Genomic DNA, 16,754 nt, shown 5'->3' on the forward strand with positions numbered 1-16,754 from the left:
TTGAAATATGGTACCTACAACTGGACTCAACACTCCAGTTATCAGAGGGGTAGCCGTGTTAGTCTGAATCTGCAAAAGCAACAAGGAGTCCATTGGCACCTTATAGACCCGTGGTCCCCAACACATTTGTCTGCGCCCGCCAAGTGCTCAGGGCTGGCCTGGCCCCGGGCACGTGGCGCACGCGCGGTGCCGGAGCCAGCCCCGGGCGCGTGGCGCACGGTGAGCGCCGGCCCGGGGGCGCCGCGGATTCACCCCCCGAGGCGCATGGGGGGGGAAGAGTGCCAGCGCCGGCCCCGGGCACGCGGCACTTGGGGGCGGGGGGAGAGGAAGCGCTAGCGCCGGCCCTGGGCACGCGGCGCTTGGGGAGAGAGCGCTAGCGCCGGCCAGGGCGCGCGGCGCTTGGGGGAAGGAGGGGGGAGAGAGCGCCGGCCCCGGGCGCACGGTGCTTGGGGAAGGGAGGGGGGAGAGAGCGCTGGCCCCGGGCACGCGGCGCTTGAGGGGAGAGCGCCGGCCCCCGGAATGCGGCTATGGGGGGTCCCCGCCCCCCCCCGGGCGCCCGGCGAGCGAACGGCCACGCCCCCGGCGCCCGGCAACCCCAAATGGTTGGGGACCACTGTTATAGACTAACAGATTTATTGGAGCATAAGCTTTTGTGAGCAAAGACCCACTTCATCAGATGCATGCATCCAACAAAGTGGGTCTTTGACCACGAAAGCTTATGCTCCAATAAATCTGTTAGTCTATAATACTCCAACTGAGGCCTAATCAGCACAGAGTAGGAAGAATGACTTTTTCCTTCTGTTCATGTATAAACATTTTTAAGATATGACCTGACCTTTAAGAGCACAAATAGAAGAATGACCAGCCCCCTAGATCAGTAGAGAATGCTGAAAACAAAAAATAGCGATGAATGACACAAGCAAGATATAGATCAGATTTCCCTGGTCTGGCACCTCAGGGCTTGAGTGATTCCAAACCAAAGAATTTTCTGGTCCAGGGGAGGTCAAGGCTCCGCACTTGGCTGTAGGATCTGCTCCTGGCCAGGGCTACACACCATGCCGCCTGCCACTGCCTCTAGCCCCACACCATGCCAGTCCCAGACAGGGGCAGGCTCCGCTACCTTCAGCCCCCCCATGGGATTGACCCAGGCTGCATGCCCAGCTTCCAGCCTGCAGACTGCAGCCCTGGCCAGGGCAGCGCACTCCTCACTATGCCAACCCTATCTGATGCTGTGCTTCCTACTGCACCAGCCTCAGACTCAACTAGGCTCCTGACTGCCAGCCCGCTGCCCCCAACCCCAACTGGGGCCTCCTCGCCACCAGTCCTGGCCAGGGCTGCACCCGCCCACAATGCCAACTCCAGCTGAGGCTGCACTCCCCACTACCAGCCCAGCCTGGGCTGCACTTCTAAACCTGGCCAGCTGTGTCTGTCTGGTCCAGCAATACCTGCGATCTGCCAGACCAGAGGGTCCCTGATTTTAGAGATTCAACTTGTACCATCCAAAGAACGGTACGGTTCTCTCTCTAAGTACAAAGCCCAGCTTACACAGTGCAATGTTAGGGCTTTTACTACGCTTGCCTTTCTTGTTCCCACTTGAAAATTCTTACTTGTAATGATATCAGTGCAGTTGTCTCAACTATAACAACATTGGATGCTGTGGCATGGACATGGCTGCTGGCATTTTTACCGCCATACCAGCTAGGATTACGATGAGCAGAACTATGCAAAGGGATAAAAATGCATCCCAAAAATAGTGGCAACATTTAAGTTTATGGTAGGGAAGTGTGTGTAGTTACAGCACAGACATATAGGCAAAGTTCAGTGTTGAACATACAGCATTTTGAGAATGAGAAAGAAGAAACTGTAAAACTGGAGTGGTCTTCCATTACATTCTTACACATACAGTACAGCAGTCAGGCTGTGAAGGTTTTGTAATTCAGTTTCTAAAAACAACCCCTTATATGAGTTTATAAATTCATCCCAAGAGGTCTGAGAAAGAACCTATCTGTTCTTGCGGAATGGGTTATTCTGGCTTAGCCAGACACCTACCATATGCAACAACTTCTCAAATAAGAAACAACATTAGGATTTGTCATAGCACAAATATTAGGTATTAGTTACCTTTGTTCGAGCAAACAGCAGCATGCCAAACATGGTAAAGAGACACAGGTGAACAGCAAGTAGCAAAACAACACTATCAGAAAGAAAATATATATATCAACATCAATTCTTTGGCTAAAACACAACAGGACATAGTTCTAAACAATGTTTTTTTTAAGCTAAAGCAATCTAACTAAACAAATCATACAGGCCTCACTTGGAAAAGTGTACTCACATGTGTGTCACTGACGTCAATCACAACTGACTGCAGGACAGAAGTCAATGGGACTTATGCATGCATCTAAATGCTTCCTGAATTAGGGTCATAGTTTTCTGTCATTTAGGGTACATCTAGAAGTATCCCAAAATAGCAATGCTGTGTCTTTAAAAGTGCCCACTATTTCCTGAAATAGCAAGCACGCTATTCCGGCATCCCTGTAACCTTCGTTCCAGGAGTGTTAAGGGATTTGTTGGAATAGTACCTTATTTTGAAATTTGGCGCGGTCTACACAGCACCAAATTTCAAAATAAGCTCTTTCCATTTAGACCTGGAATAAACTATGCAATTTGCAATAAACTGCGCACCCTTAATTATGGGGATTGTTTCTATGGCATTGGGCCTTATGGTCTACTTTGGCAAAAATATATATAGTCTTAGTGGGTTTATATATACATATTTGATTCTAAGATTAATATGCCCTCTGTGAATCAAATAGGTGACAGGGGATATAGCAAACTTTATATACCGTACATATGCATGGGCAGGAACAGGTCTCTTTAAGAAAGCATCATACTGTGTGGCTGGGATTGCACTCCTTACCTTGATTTCTAGTTAAAGGCTTTTAATAAACACATATGATCAATATCTGTACTGCTAATTCTCCCCCAAAAATGAAAATACTGAAGAAAAGCACATTGCAATCAATGCATCATGGAAGAAGGTAGCCTAATGGTTTGAGTTCTTGCTTGGGAGCCAAGAATTCCCTATGGTCCTATCAGAACTCTGAAACAGATTTTGTTAAAGGGTCTTGGACAAGTCACTTAACCAGCTGATGCTTGTTTCCCCTTATGCAAGGCAGTTATGAGGATTAATGCACATTATACTTTGAATATAAAAAGATCTGAGTGCCAAGAATTAAATACAAGTATTAGAGACAAACATGTTCACATGCACAAATCGTCATTACTGCTACTCATTTTAGAGGCACCACATGATTTCTAGTGAGACTTACAATAGACAAGTGGTCTGACACTAAGCTGTGATCCTAACACAACTTTCAGGACAAGATGCACAACCTGCAGTCCACAAGATCCCAGAAGGGAAGTGGAACGTTGAGAACCTCAGGCCATTGTGATGTGAAGGGCAGTAACATGAATATTTAAAACAACCAACCAAAAGAACCCTAAAATCCTTCCAAAACACTCCATTGCACACACCTCTCCCACAGAGAGAGGATGAGAACAAAAATACACGACAGGTGCACACATAGACCTTGTCTACACTACAAAATGAAATCGACCTAAGTTGGGTCGATGTAGAGCCACCACAGTCATTACTGTGGTAGCTCTACTTCTGTTGGTAGAGCATGTCCTCACAAAGAGCACTTCCACTGACATAACTGTATGGGCATTGTGGGGCATATACAATTGGAGCGCTCATACACTCACCCACGCACCTAACACTTACCCAACACCATGCCTCACATGGAGGCAGAGTTATTAGGTCAGTGTAATGGGTGACTTCATCAACAGGTCAGTTTAAACTCTTACAGTTAGGTTGATGTAAGATGTCGACCTAACTCTGTAGTGTAGACCAAATCTTAGTCACATAGCTTAATCCACTACTGGAAGGCACTCAGACTACTATAGTGAGGATGGCAGCATGAGAAGCTATACAGAATAGATGCAGCTTACCTCACCTCAACACTAGGATAACATTCCAATTACTGTACTAGCTAATTCTTCTAGTCATATGTAGGCCACAGCCTAGCCCTGCAGGAAATTTCTTTCTTTTGCTCAGTGGGGAATCATTTACCTAGCTTGTCTCTTCTCAACACAGAACCTGTGTAGATTCCACATCCCCAGAACGATGCAATACCTAAAAGGCATGTTCAGGTACCTAAACAACCCTTACCTTGCCATTTCTGGCAGAGTGCTATTGATGCATTTTAATGTCTTTTTCATCATGGAGGAGTTCTGAAGGAGAAAGAAAGGCCGGAGAATTCGTCTTATTCTCACAGTCTGTGAAAATAAAATAGTTGATTTGGTATTGGGCCCTACAAAGTCTCACACAGCAGTTACCACTAACTTTTCCAGGCATTTGGGTCAGAAAAGATTAAGAAAAATATAGGCATCCAAGAAATAACAACCCTTTATAAAAGGAAATTTTCTTATGCTTTAGATAAACTCAATCCAAAGGTCAGACAATAACTGAAGGTGATTAGAACACTTTGTACTTCTAAACCCCCATGTATTCAGGGATCTCTGAGTGCTTTACAAACACTCATGAATTAATCTTCAATCATCTTGCAAGGCGCCTAATCATCTTTCCTTTTACAGCTAGATAAACTGAGGCACACATTGGTTAAGGGTGGAATTTTCAACAGTACCTAATACATAACCCTCTCAGGATACAGAGTGAATCAGTGGCAGAACATGACATAATATTCTCGACTCAGTCCCTTGTTTTAACCATTAGTCATCAATCCCTTACCAAGTATATGAATTTACAAAGTTTTATTCTGCAAGCAAAAGGCAAATTGTATTGCACACAGGGAAAGCAATGTATAGAACATTAGTGGATTTTTTAAAATTAGCATTTATGCAAATATGTTTAAAAAGAATTTTTTTTTTTTTAAAGTGACCTTTAAAGGGAAAATAGTTTTGGCACCTGACTTTACAAAGTCCAAAACTTTTCATGCTGTCTTTATCCTTTAATTCTGCTTCCCCTCTCCCCTATAAACTTTTTTACATTAGAAATATTAAGTCTTCTCTGATTTTTGCTGAAGGACTTCCAGGACCAATGAAAAATTATCAGCATCACTACAAGGATGAGGGATGGAAGTAAATGAAGCATTTTAGATACATTTGGTTTTATTTAGTTTATGGCCACGTGGTTCCAGGGTTTATACATTAAGGTGCATAATGAAAAACTTTTTACATATAAAAACTATACCATTTTAATTATATCTGTATAGTGAAACTAGTACAAGTCCACTACCACTCAAGTTTGGAAGCAGTTATTACTGGTATAAAGAAGCTTATCCCGGTATAACTCATTTCCATAAAAGGAGAACAGGTTATAATATGAAAAAAGTACTATTGTGCAGATTCAACTATTTCTATAGAAAAAAAACCCACTCCCATCTGAAATAGTAAAAATAAACAAAAACTATGTACAGACCAAGCCTAAATATTAACAATGGTTGGGCTACAGAAGCAGTTGCTACCTCATATAGAGACTGTGTGTTGCAGTAGCAAAACAAGATCTTTATCTCATTCCTTCAACCAAGGTTTTGGTCTAATGCCTTTTTTTAGATTAAAAATATACTAATAACAACTACTCTCTCAAAAGTACAAAGCATTGGTCTTGGGATATTAGCAAGCAAGGTGGGTAGGGTCTATTGGACAAACTCCTGTGGGTGAGACACACAAGGTTTCAAGCTTACAAAGACTTCTCCTTCAGGTCTGGGAAACAAAGATAAATACAAAGTGGACTAGATTGTCTAACTACGTATTTAATACATATTTAGCCCTAGCACGTATTTCAATAGGCCTGTGAACACCCTCCAGTCAAGGGGAGAGGCGGAAAGAGGGAGCTCTAAGGGTATGTCTAGACTACATGGCTCCGTCAACGGATCCCCGCTTCATTAAATAATCCCTGCTTCATTAAAATAAAAATGGCCGGAGCGCTGTGCCGACAATCAGCTGATCCGGCACAGCGCGGCAGTCTAGACACGGATCGGTCGACAAGGGAAGCCTTTGTCGACCGATCCCTTATGCCTCATGAAACAAGGTTTACAGAAGCGGTCAACAAAGGCTTCCCTTCTTGACCAATCCGCGTCTAGACTCCACGCTGTGCCGGATCAGCTGATTGTTGGCACAGCGCGGCGGCCATTTTTATTTTAATGAAGCGGGGATTACAGGCAGTCCCCGGGTTACGTACAAGATAGGGACTGTAGGTTTGTTCTTAAGTTGAATCTGTATGTAAGTCAGAACTGGCGTCCAGATTCAGCCGCTGCTGAAACTGACCGCCAGTTCTGACTTACATACAGATTCAACTTAAGAACCCCAAGCGTCCCCAAGTCAGCTGCTGCTGAAACTGATCAGCGGCTGATTCCAGGAAGCCTGGGGCAGAGCAACTCTGCCTCGGGCTTCCTGTAGTCAGCGCTGGTCAGTTTCAGCAGCGGCTGACTTGGGGACGCCTGGGGCAGAGCAGCTGGGGTGCTGCTGGCTTGCTCCAGTAGCACCGCTCCTCCGCGCTACTGGACCAACCCAGCAGCACCCCAGCTGCTCTGCCCCAGGCGTCCTGATTCAGCCACTGCTGAAACTGACCAGCAGAGGCTGAATCAGGACCTGGGGCAGAGCAGCTGGGGTGCTGCCGGGTTGGTCCAGTAGTGCCCAGGGCGGCGCTGCGGGACCAATCGGCAGCGCCCCAGCTGCTCTGCCCCAGGGTCCACAACAAAAGCCTGGTCTGCTGGGGGGGGGCACACTAGCTGCGCCCCCTCCTCCCCTCCAGCAGACCAGGGACACGGGGAGCAGAGCCGCAGCAGCAGCGGGGTGCCGCGCCTCTGAGGCTTTGCTCTGGCAAAGCCTCAGAAGCGCGTGAACCCACTGCTGCTGCGGCTTCAGTCCCGGTGCCCCTGGTCTGCTGGAGACGGTCTCCAGCAGACCAGGGGCACCGGGAGCAGCTTACAAACGGGGCTTTCTTGCCCCGGAGCTCGCAGGCAGCAATCCGCCACCTCGACCTCCGGGGCGAGAAAGCCCCATTCGTAAGTCGGAGACTGCCTGTATTTAAATCCCAGCTTCACTGACTATGTCGGGTAAACTAGGTTACATGGCTCCGTCGATGGAGCCACGTAGTCTAGCCATACCCTAGATGGGTTACAGATTGTTGTAATAAGCCATAAACACCATGTTTTGGATATATCCATGAGTTTTGATGTCTAGCAAAGTTATGAATTTAAGCTCCAAGGCTTTTCTTTTGAAAGTATTGTGCAAGTTTCCTTTGAAGATGAAGTCTGATGAGTCAGATATAGAAGACCAAAATAACCAGTCACCCAGGGTGAACACTCTTCACAAAACAATGACGCTGTACCTTTTCACCTCAAAGGAAACTTGCACAACATCTTCAAAAGACAACCCTGAGCATTTCATTCATAACTTTGCTAGACACTAGAAATTATAAACGTAATAAAGACATGGGATTTACAGTTTATTATAACAATCTGTAACCCACTAAACCTGTTTTAGTCCTATGACTGCAGGGCTATTAACTGGCACTTCATCTTGGTCTCTTACAATATGGGTAAACTATTCATGCTAAACAATCTGTTCCACCTTGAATATTAGTTATGACACTCTGATTACCTTTCCCAGACCTGAAGAGAGCTCTGTGTGGCTCAAAAGTTTGTCTCTATCACCAAGAGAAATTGGTCCAATAAAAGATACTACCTCACCCACCGTGCGTCTAAGGTAAAATGTAGAAAAGAAGCTAACTGTGACAGGTTTCAGCAAAACATTACTGCTTCATACGCAAGTTCAGCTGCTATGTCCATTCTACATGAAAAAAAATTGTTTTTTACCACTGCACTAGTATCTTGGCCACTAAAATATGCATTACAAAATTGTGAGGCTAGCAGTTTAACACTAATAGCACCAAATGCATCAAACCCATGGCTACTACTACAAATTATTTTGAAGCAAGATTTGCATGTTTTGCCATGAGTGGGTAGGCGGCATTTGACAATGGCTTTGGCACAGGAATCTTCATTAAAAGCAAAATGAAAAAGTCCAGCCTTGTTTGAATATTTTGTAATCACTGATTGATGATGATTGATGATTCAGTGTGAGTTATTTACAGCCACTGGAGCTGTTGCACAGTGAAGGAAGATGAGTGAAAGACTAGATTACTAGCATTAGGATGTGTGTGCTTAGAAACTTGTCACAAGATTTGTGGTCATATTATTCCTGTGAAGTCATAAGGTGAAAATGACTGCAACGCCCTCTGAAAAAGTAAGATTTGGCAATATATTTATCTTTACATTTTGAGAGAGAAGATTGGCCGTGGGCAACTACATTCAGTAAATCCTGCAGAGTTATATCCTGTTGAAAATTCTGTCCTTTCCCTCCTACACAATGAAGTTTCTGCTAATGGCCTTCAAATGATCACTAAGACTAATTATATAGCCAAAGCTTTATTTAATTTTACAGACAGCATTAAATCCTTCATTAAGAAACTCAAATCATGAGTCCCTGGAGAAAAGCTTTGCAGGTGTTTCCTAATGTCTCAACGTGCTCACTCTAACAGCAAACATAAGACAAGACACTCTACCCTGCACTGTAATTTTTAGTTACCATGCAGCAAAGGCCCTCCTAGAAGCTTTCTCTGCAGTAACTCCCTCCCTATCACAAGATTGCTGATAGCTTGGGGGAGGGAGGGATGGAAAACAGTTCTTACCTCTGTACAGGAAAAGCTCAGTGACACAGTCCAGTCAATGAGGGAGACGACCAATATCAGGATATAAGCCAGCAACCATTTGGTTTTCCGAAATTCTTCCCAACCAATTAAGTAACTCTTGAAGGCAAACAAAATGTAAACAACGGTTAAACCTTAACTAGTTTGAGTGGGACACAAACTGAAAAGGAAACTGACCCGAATACACTGTCAAAGGTGTTACTTTTAAGTCTTTTTTGGAAATATTTCCCATGGAATGTGGAAAAAAACCTTACACTGAATCCTAGAATTCTTCTACTAGCGGAGCTAAGTAACAGTCAACAGAAGTTGCAGATGTTCCTCACCTCTTTGAGTAGACCTATATATACACACAAACACACGGTAAATATCTGTGTAGTGATCAAAATGCTGATCCTTCTAAAATAGGAAGCATCTAAGGGTTCAAACTTCACAAATTAGTCTATGCATCTAAGGAAGCTGGATCATTTAGGGCTCAGTTCTACAAGTCTAATAAAAATAGCAAGAATATCTGGTCCTTAGCAAAACAATTATAATTTTATTTCCTGTCAGCATACAGAGGACTGAATATAAGGAAATAAGGTTATATTTCTTGGAAATGCATGATTCGTACCTCCCCAATGATGAAGTGTTTTTGCACTATTTTTATATTTTATATCAGTAGGAAGTTGCCTTTTTCCCAAAATTTAATATATCATCAAACAAGCCAAATTCCAAAGCTGATTAAACCTTTCAAATCACAACGTGTCCCAAAATACAAAGGAGGAACGGACAGACCACATTAACCGTGTTTACCATAAATATGATAAACAAGCACACGTGCTTCTTAAATATTGTGCAGACCTCAATGTTGCTCACCTTCACAGAGACGTCAGCTATAAAGATGAAGAAACAAAGCAGCTCTATGCTTTCAGTCAGGCCACAAGGAGGCGCCCAGGCTGTGCCACGGTAACGTACATCCGACGTGATAGTGAGCGAAGAAGGGATTTCAATGAAAGCCAGAGCCAGAATCAGAGTAATGGTGAGACTCAAAACCCTGAAAGGGTAGGGAACATAAAAGACTAGAATAAAAGGCAGCAGATGCTGATCACAAATTTAAATAAGGTATCACAGTATCAATTTTTATAATGGTATTAAGCTTAATGCATATAGCAGGCACCGTATGAAAGTAAGGATTAGTTAACAATCCGATAAGCAAATGATTATCTGACAGTCAACACAGTAGTCGACTAGTCACTTCCCCTGCCCCTGCCCCTACTTGCTGCTTCTATCAGAAAGGGGGAAGTTAAAGGGGTACTTCAAAGCGGCAGAGCTGTGTGGAGCCTTTGAAACGCAGCCTGGGACTCCCCCACTGACCACGGGCTCCATGCGGCACTGCCGCTTTGAAGCGTCGCAGGGAGAAAGGAGCCAGCGGGGGACTGCTTGAGTCCCTTGATGGACCCATGCTCCCTGCAGCACTTTTGCCTTGATGTGTAGCAACAGCCCTTGAAAGGCAGAGGCACTCTTATTGAATAATTAAATAGTTGATGCAAAAATGCATCGACTATTCGATTAGCCAATTAGTCTAAATTTAACATCCCTACCTGAAAGCACTATATCACACTCGTAACCGTATTGGACTTTTTGTCTGCATTTAGAATTACAAGGCTGGCCTCAAACCAAATACCACACTTGGAAAATGTTGCACTTTTAATGGCACCCACTGGAAAATAAATGAACTAAAAAACATACAGTTGCTGCTGCTTAAATAAATGTTATTAACAAATTCAAGTTTCAATAACTAGTGTGTGATCCTGCAAACAGCTCCATGATTAGCCCCTTGGAATTCAACAAAGCTATCTGCAATAATAAGAGTTTACAATATTTACTACTGTCCAGTTTTGTCACATTCAGATTTATTCTTCAATTTGATTTGCTAGAAAAGTTTGTTTTGGAATACAGCAACAATTACTATATCAGCTAAGCAAACTAACAAAAAACAAAAACAAAAGCAAGAAGTCATTTCAGAACCCGCTCTGCTAAATCAAAGAGGAAGAAAAAAAAAATAAAAGCAGAAAACCAAGTTCTCACCACTGGCAAATTCTTGAATAATACCATCGATAAAGCCACAGGGATTGGGAATCCATTCGGTGATTTATGGAACGATACTGGAGGCAGGAGACAAAGCAAAGTATTTCAAATGTTGCATTTGGTCTCTACCTCAAATAGAGATATCATGCTTTTTAAAATCTAAGATGCCTCAATTTCTGAGACACTTTCAGCCCTAAATTAATGGCAGGTGTAGACGTACCTGGAGATCGGTGCTGCAATAGATCAATCATCAGAGGTTGATTTAGCAGATCTAAATCAACCACTGATTGCTTTCTTGTCAACTCCAGTTCTCCACCAGAACGAGACGCATATGGGAAGTCAACGGAAGAATTTCTCCCACCAACCCCCCACAATGAAGACCCCATGGCTACTTGACCTAAGGTACAACAACTCCAGCTATGCTATTCATGTACCTGGTGTTGCATATCTTCATTTGACATTGCCCTATAGTGTAGGCCTGCTCTAAGACATAGAGGATACTAAAAAAAGCATGAAGTCCACTTCTTAGTTTGCACACTTGTGAATTAAAAGTGACATTGCAAAGAAATTGCTTTTATAAAGACCTTTTCACCCAAGGACCTCAAAACATGTTACTCTCATAAATTATACCTCAACATCCATAGAAGGTAGGCATCATTATTGACATATATGGCTCAGTTAACTGAGGTATAGAGCGGCTAACTTACCTAAATCTGGACAATATGTCAGTAACTGAGCAGGAAATAAAATTAGAGAGTCCTGATATCAGTCTCATGCTCTAGCCACTACACTCTCATCAAGTCTGATAATATCCAGTCATTTACCTCACATATTTAGCAGGTCCTTAATCTAAGGCTGTTCAAAAACGCCTAAGTAAAGTAAATGTGGAATAAACTGATTCCGAAAACAACAGCTGGCCTCAATTTCAGCTCAAATCATCAAACACACTGGTTTAAAATTTAATTCAAGCAAGTACCAGCCACATCTCACAACAGGGTCACTTGCTCTTGCTGAAACCCACTATATTTGAAGGCAGTAAAAGAATTCTAGACCTCAGGCCTCCCAACTAATATCACAGAGGTGACCAGGACTCAGAGAAATTGAAAGATGCTATACAGAGAAGAGGGAAAGAAAAAAGGACAAAAGGATATTTCAAGAGGTAGTAAACTCAGATAAATCTAGGGAAGTTTGTATGTACGTATCACACTGCTGACTCACATTTAGCTTGTGGTGCACTATGACCCTTAGATGCCATTTTTGCAGTATTCCTTCCTAGACAGTCACTCCCCATTCTGTATGTGTGAAATGGATTGTTCCTTCCTAAGTGAAGTATTTTGCATTTGTCCTTATTAAGCTTCATCCTGTTTACCTCAGATCATTTTTCCAGTTTGTCCTGATCATTTTGAATTAATACCCTATTCTCAAAAGCACTTGCAACCCCTCCCAGCTTGGCATCATCTGCAAACTTTATAGGCTGGGAGCTGACATCATCTGTAAACTACTGCTTGGATAACCATTCTCATGCAACCACCTTAGAGTAGCCCCATCTATTTTGAATTTCCCTAATTTACTGATAAAAAGGTCATGCAAGAGTGTATCTAATGCTTTACTAAGGCAAGGTATATCATGTCTACCACTTCCCCTTTATCTACAAGGCTTGTTATTCTATCAAAGAAAGCTATCAGATTGGTTTGACATGATTTGTTCTTTACAAAAACCTAAGTAAATGACTGTTAATTATCATCTTCTTATCTTCCAGTTGTTTGCAGATGGATTCCTTCATTATTTGCTCCTTTATCTTTCCTGGCACAGAAGTAAAGCTGACTGACCTGTGGTTTCATGTGTTGCCCTTATTTCCCTTTGTATAGATAGGCACTATATTGGCCCTTTTCCAGGCTTCTAGAATCTCTCCCATCTTCTATGATTTTCAAAGAGGATAGCTACTGGCTCAGATATCTCCTCAGCCAGTTCCTTGAGTATTCTAGGATACTGAAAGAATGTTCTACTTAATCTCATCACCCCCAAGTGATATAAAAAACTAATAATTATAACTTAAGTTAAGATTTTGTCACGGATATTTTCAGGAAAAGCCATGGACAGGCCACGAGTAATAAAGAAAAATTAATAGAAGCCTTGACCCGTCTGTGACTTTTCCTAAAAATATCTGTGACAAATGGGGATCTGCGAGTTCCCACACTGCTTGCAGCAGGGCAGCGGTGGTGCAGCTAGCAGCTCCTGGGGCCCCCTACATATGTTGAGTGTCAGAGCTCCAAGGTCTCCCACCACACACAACCGTGAACTGTGGAGGCCCCGCAACTTGCACGTAGCTAACTGGAGGTGGTGGGGTACTCCTGCTGTCCACTGCCCCTGGGGTCTCCACCATGACCTCCAGGACTAACTCATAGCTGTAATTATGACATTTGATGAATACACAGCACTATAGGAACAGTCAGAAAGAAACAAATTCTATTTACCTGTATTGCATCTTCAATAAATACTACAGCTTGGTTTATGTAAAGTTCATGGTCAGCTCCAGCAACTGTGAGGTTAAAAGAAACAGTGGTTATTTATGATACCTGGGCAAACCCCGCCACACTAATTATTACTTATGTTACCAACTAGGCATCCTCATCATAGCTCAAGACCCCAGTGTGTTAGATGTTGTGCAAAATACAGAATAAAAAGATCATCTGTACCCCCAAAGATTTTACAATCTAATTCGGGGTGGGCAATAAACCAGTAGTGGTTGGTCAGGGTTAGCCCTTGGTGGGTCATTGCCACTAAATTTACCTGTGCCTCTGCGGATACTGGAAATCACATCTCCCATTGGCCACAGAACATAATCTGGACAATGGGAGCTGTGGGGGAACTGGTGCCCCTATCTGTGCCTCTTCCCACCACTCTCGTTGGCTGGCAATGACAATCCGTGGCCAACGCAGCTGCCATCGCCTGTACTTACGGAGGCGCAGGTAAATATAGCAGTGGCAACCCGCCAGAGGCTAACCCTGGCAGACTGATCCGGCCTGCAGGACAGTATTTGCCCACCCCTGAAATAGAGGGATAGTGACTGAAAGCAGAGCACAAAAACAGTGAGATAAAAAAAGTCAGCAGAATATGCAGAGGCCTCAGCACACAAACTTGCTTCCCATGGTCAAATTGTATCACGATTTTCAATGTGGATTATGAACAGATTAAGCTTCCTTTCCTACCTTATAAGCACTATTTGCACTGAGTGACTATGAAATAAAGACATCTACTTTGTTTTCACCATTTACTCAGTGCTTATTTATGCCTCTCTCTCAGACTCTGCAGTGAATCAATATATAATCAATTTCACTTTTCAGGCTCTCCTGCAGCCTGTTTGATTACAAGATTTACAGATCATTTGTTTCAAGGAACAGGAAGGAAGGAGAAGAGAAATCTTTCCTTATCAGAACGTAAAAAAGATAATATATAAAAATGAGCTTTTACAAAACCAAAGGCCAATGGAAATGTTTCTCAAACTTTAATTTGGAACAAAATGTGTCTGAATTGTACCTAAAATGGTTCATCTCATGCAAAGAACCATGCCTCTCAATTTAACTAGGCCTACATGTGAAATGCAAAGTGTGGCAGTGTGACAAAGTGAAGGTTACAAAAAATTATTAATTTGGGGAATTTAAAATGTTTTGTCAGTGTTAACAGTTCTTTAAAGCAAATAGCTCTTTCTATAAACTTTTCATTATTTGTTATTTCTGATGTAAACATTTTTAACAAAGGTGCATAAAATGTGTGTGGACCACTGGTAACTCTGAAGTCAAGGAACAATATCACTCAAAATGTAGTATAAAGTCAGAACTATGTAGGGCTGGAAGGTACACCATTTATATCCAGCCTCCTGAGCTGAGTCAGGACCAAGTATACTTACACCTTCCTTGTCAAGTGTTTGTCTAATCTATTCTGATGGGGATTCCACAACCTCCCTTAGAGCTCAACTACTCTTTTGGTTAGAAAGTTTTTCCTAGTATCTAACATAAATCTCCCATGATGCAGAGTAAGCCCATTACTTCTTGTCCAACCTTCAGTGGACATGGAGAACAAGTGATCCCGATTCTCCTTATAACACTCCTTAATCTATCTGTAAACTTATCAGGTCCCTCCCTCCCTTCATCTTCTTTTCTGTAGATATCCAGGTTTTTTTATTTTTCCTCCTACGTCAGACAGGACTTCTATTTTCAAGGTCTACTCAAAAGACACACACATCAAAGACTTCTCTACAAAGGGAAATTTACAGTAATTACTATTGTTAATTGTTTTTAATTACAAGTCCTGGAACACTGTGCTAAGCAATGTACAAACACAGAACATAATGGTATAGCTTTACCTCTATAGTTATAATTCTCTTTGTGGCCACTCTTACTCAGAGTAATAGTGACATTTTTTCAGTTTATCTGATGTTGCTAAATTACATTGATAATTGTATCATGCCAGTAAGTTGCCTCAGGTAAAAATGAAGCTCTGAGCAATTTACAGAGCACTTAGTAACCGAATTTGAGCATTTGATGCCCAGAAACTTACTATTTTGCACACAAAAATATCCCCTCCTATACAACAGGCTCCCAAAACAGTTAGCCAGAGAAAAGGAAAAATGAAAGAAATTCTGTTGGAGTGATTTCTAAGCAACTGACTCTTACCCAGTTGTTATCACAGCAGGCAAAAAGGACTGCATTTCCGGTCAGCAAAAATCAGAAATAAAGAAAATCAGAACAATATATTTAATAGAGTGTCAGCCAAATTCTTTTCTGGTAGCATACAAAATACGTCAGTTATCCAGATGTACCTTTTAATAAAGACAGAGCTTCAAAATTCTGCACCTGACTTGATCCCACTGAACTGGATGGAGCGGTGCCACAGAGTGAAATGAGAAAAGAATAGGGTCCTCCCTTTTCATATCAACCTGCAGCTATTGCTCTTATATACACCAGGACATGATCCAAAGCACAGGGAAAAGATAACAGTACATACATAATGAAGTAAAACAAAGCATCACTACATGATAGTTGTATTAGCATAACAATGTATAGGTCATCTAATCCAGTACCCTTTACCAAGGCAAGACCAAATATTCTCTAGACAGGTTAGACAAATGTTTGTCAGGGTTTGCTCTTGAAAACCTCCGATGATAGCGTTCCACGAGCTTCATAGGTGATGTGTTCTAATGCTTAACCACCCTAACAGTTAGGAGGGTTTTCCTAATGTCTAACCTAAGTTTCCCTTGATGCAATTGGAGACCATTATGGAATAATCAGTCCAAAATTCACTAACAGAGACTGTGATAAATTATATACTTCCACCTTCAGTTTGACTATATGCCTTTGGTACCAAGGAATCTTTGATTGCCCCAGTAATTAATGTAGTGAAGGGAACCAGAGACAGTCCATTATTGTGGGGGGGAGGAAAAGAGTCTCCCTCAGACAACAAATGATGACAGGGGCTCAGTGATGCATTTAATACATGCCAGTGACAGGCTCTAAAAAGCTTGATTTTGAAAAGAAAAGGGGCCAACTCCCCATGATGTTCCTCTAGCTGATAGAAATTCAGTACCAGAACCTCCAGCTTATCCCTGCAAGGCATGGCAATCAAAGAGGCTGACTAGGACATTATGAGAAAAAAAAAAAAGATCCCATAGCTAGTTGAGCTTTTCCCATATCTTTGGTTCAAAAGCATAACGCATCACTAAGCAACATTCACCACTGCATTGTATTCCCAGGTGACACGGATCTGAACAGTATTCAATTTCCTAAGAGATCAGGAAACAATTTAAAAATTTTACCGCATATCAGTGCGTAACGACAACATATTTTTTTAAATAGACCCTGACATCAACCATGAAGACAAACGCAACAGAGAT

The 16,754-nt window shown here is 42.4% G+C and overlaps 1 protein-coding gene across 3 annotated transcripts in view; it reads right to left on the reverse strand.

Annotated features, from left to right (window-relative positions):
- Window positions 1-16,754, reverse strand: part of TPCN2 (two pore segment channel 2) — a 50,838-nt gene that overhangs the window by 30,277 nt on the left and 3,807 nt on the right. For 2 of the 3 annotated variants that reach the window (XM_075927710.1, XM_075927709.1), the window contains exons 2-7: window positions 13,339-13,403; window positions 10,865-10,941; window positions 9,653-9,830; window positions 8,780-8,896; window positions 4,235-4,341; window positions 2,122-2,194 (exon numbers count right to left, since the gene is read on the reverse strand). In XM_075927710.1, the coding sequence (XP_075783825.1) occupies window positions 2,122-2,194; window positions 4,235-4,341; window positions 8,780-8,896; window positions 9,653-9,830; window positions 10,865-10,941; window positions 13,339-13,403 (617 nt within the window). Of the gene's footprint in view, window positions 1-2,121; window positions 2,195-4,234; window positions 4,342-8,779; window positions 8,897-9,051; window positions 9,135-9,652; window positions 9,831-10,864; window positions 10,942-13,338; window positions 13,404-16,754 lie in introns of those variants that run through there. The other variant, XM_075927711.1, reaches the window with a different exon arrangement.

Source organism: Pelodiscus sinensis, chromosome 4 (genome assembly GCF_049634645.1).
Source record: "Pelodiscus sinensis isolate JC-2024 chromosome 4, ASM4963464v1, whole genome shotgun sequence".
Lineage (NCBI taxonomy): Eukaryota > Metazoa > Chordata > Testudines > Trionychidae > Pelodiscus > Pelodiscus sinensis.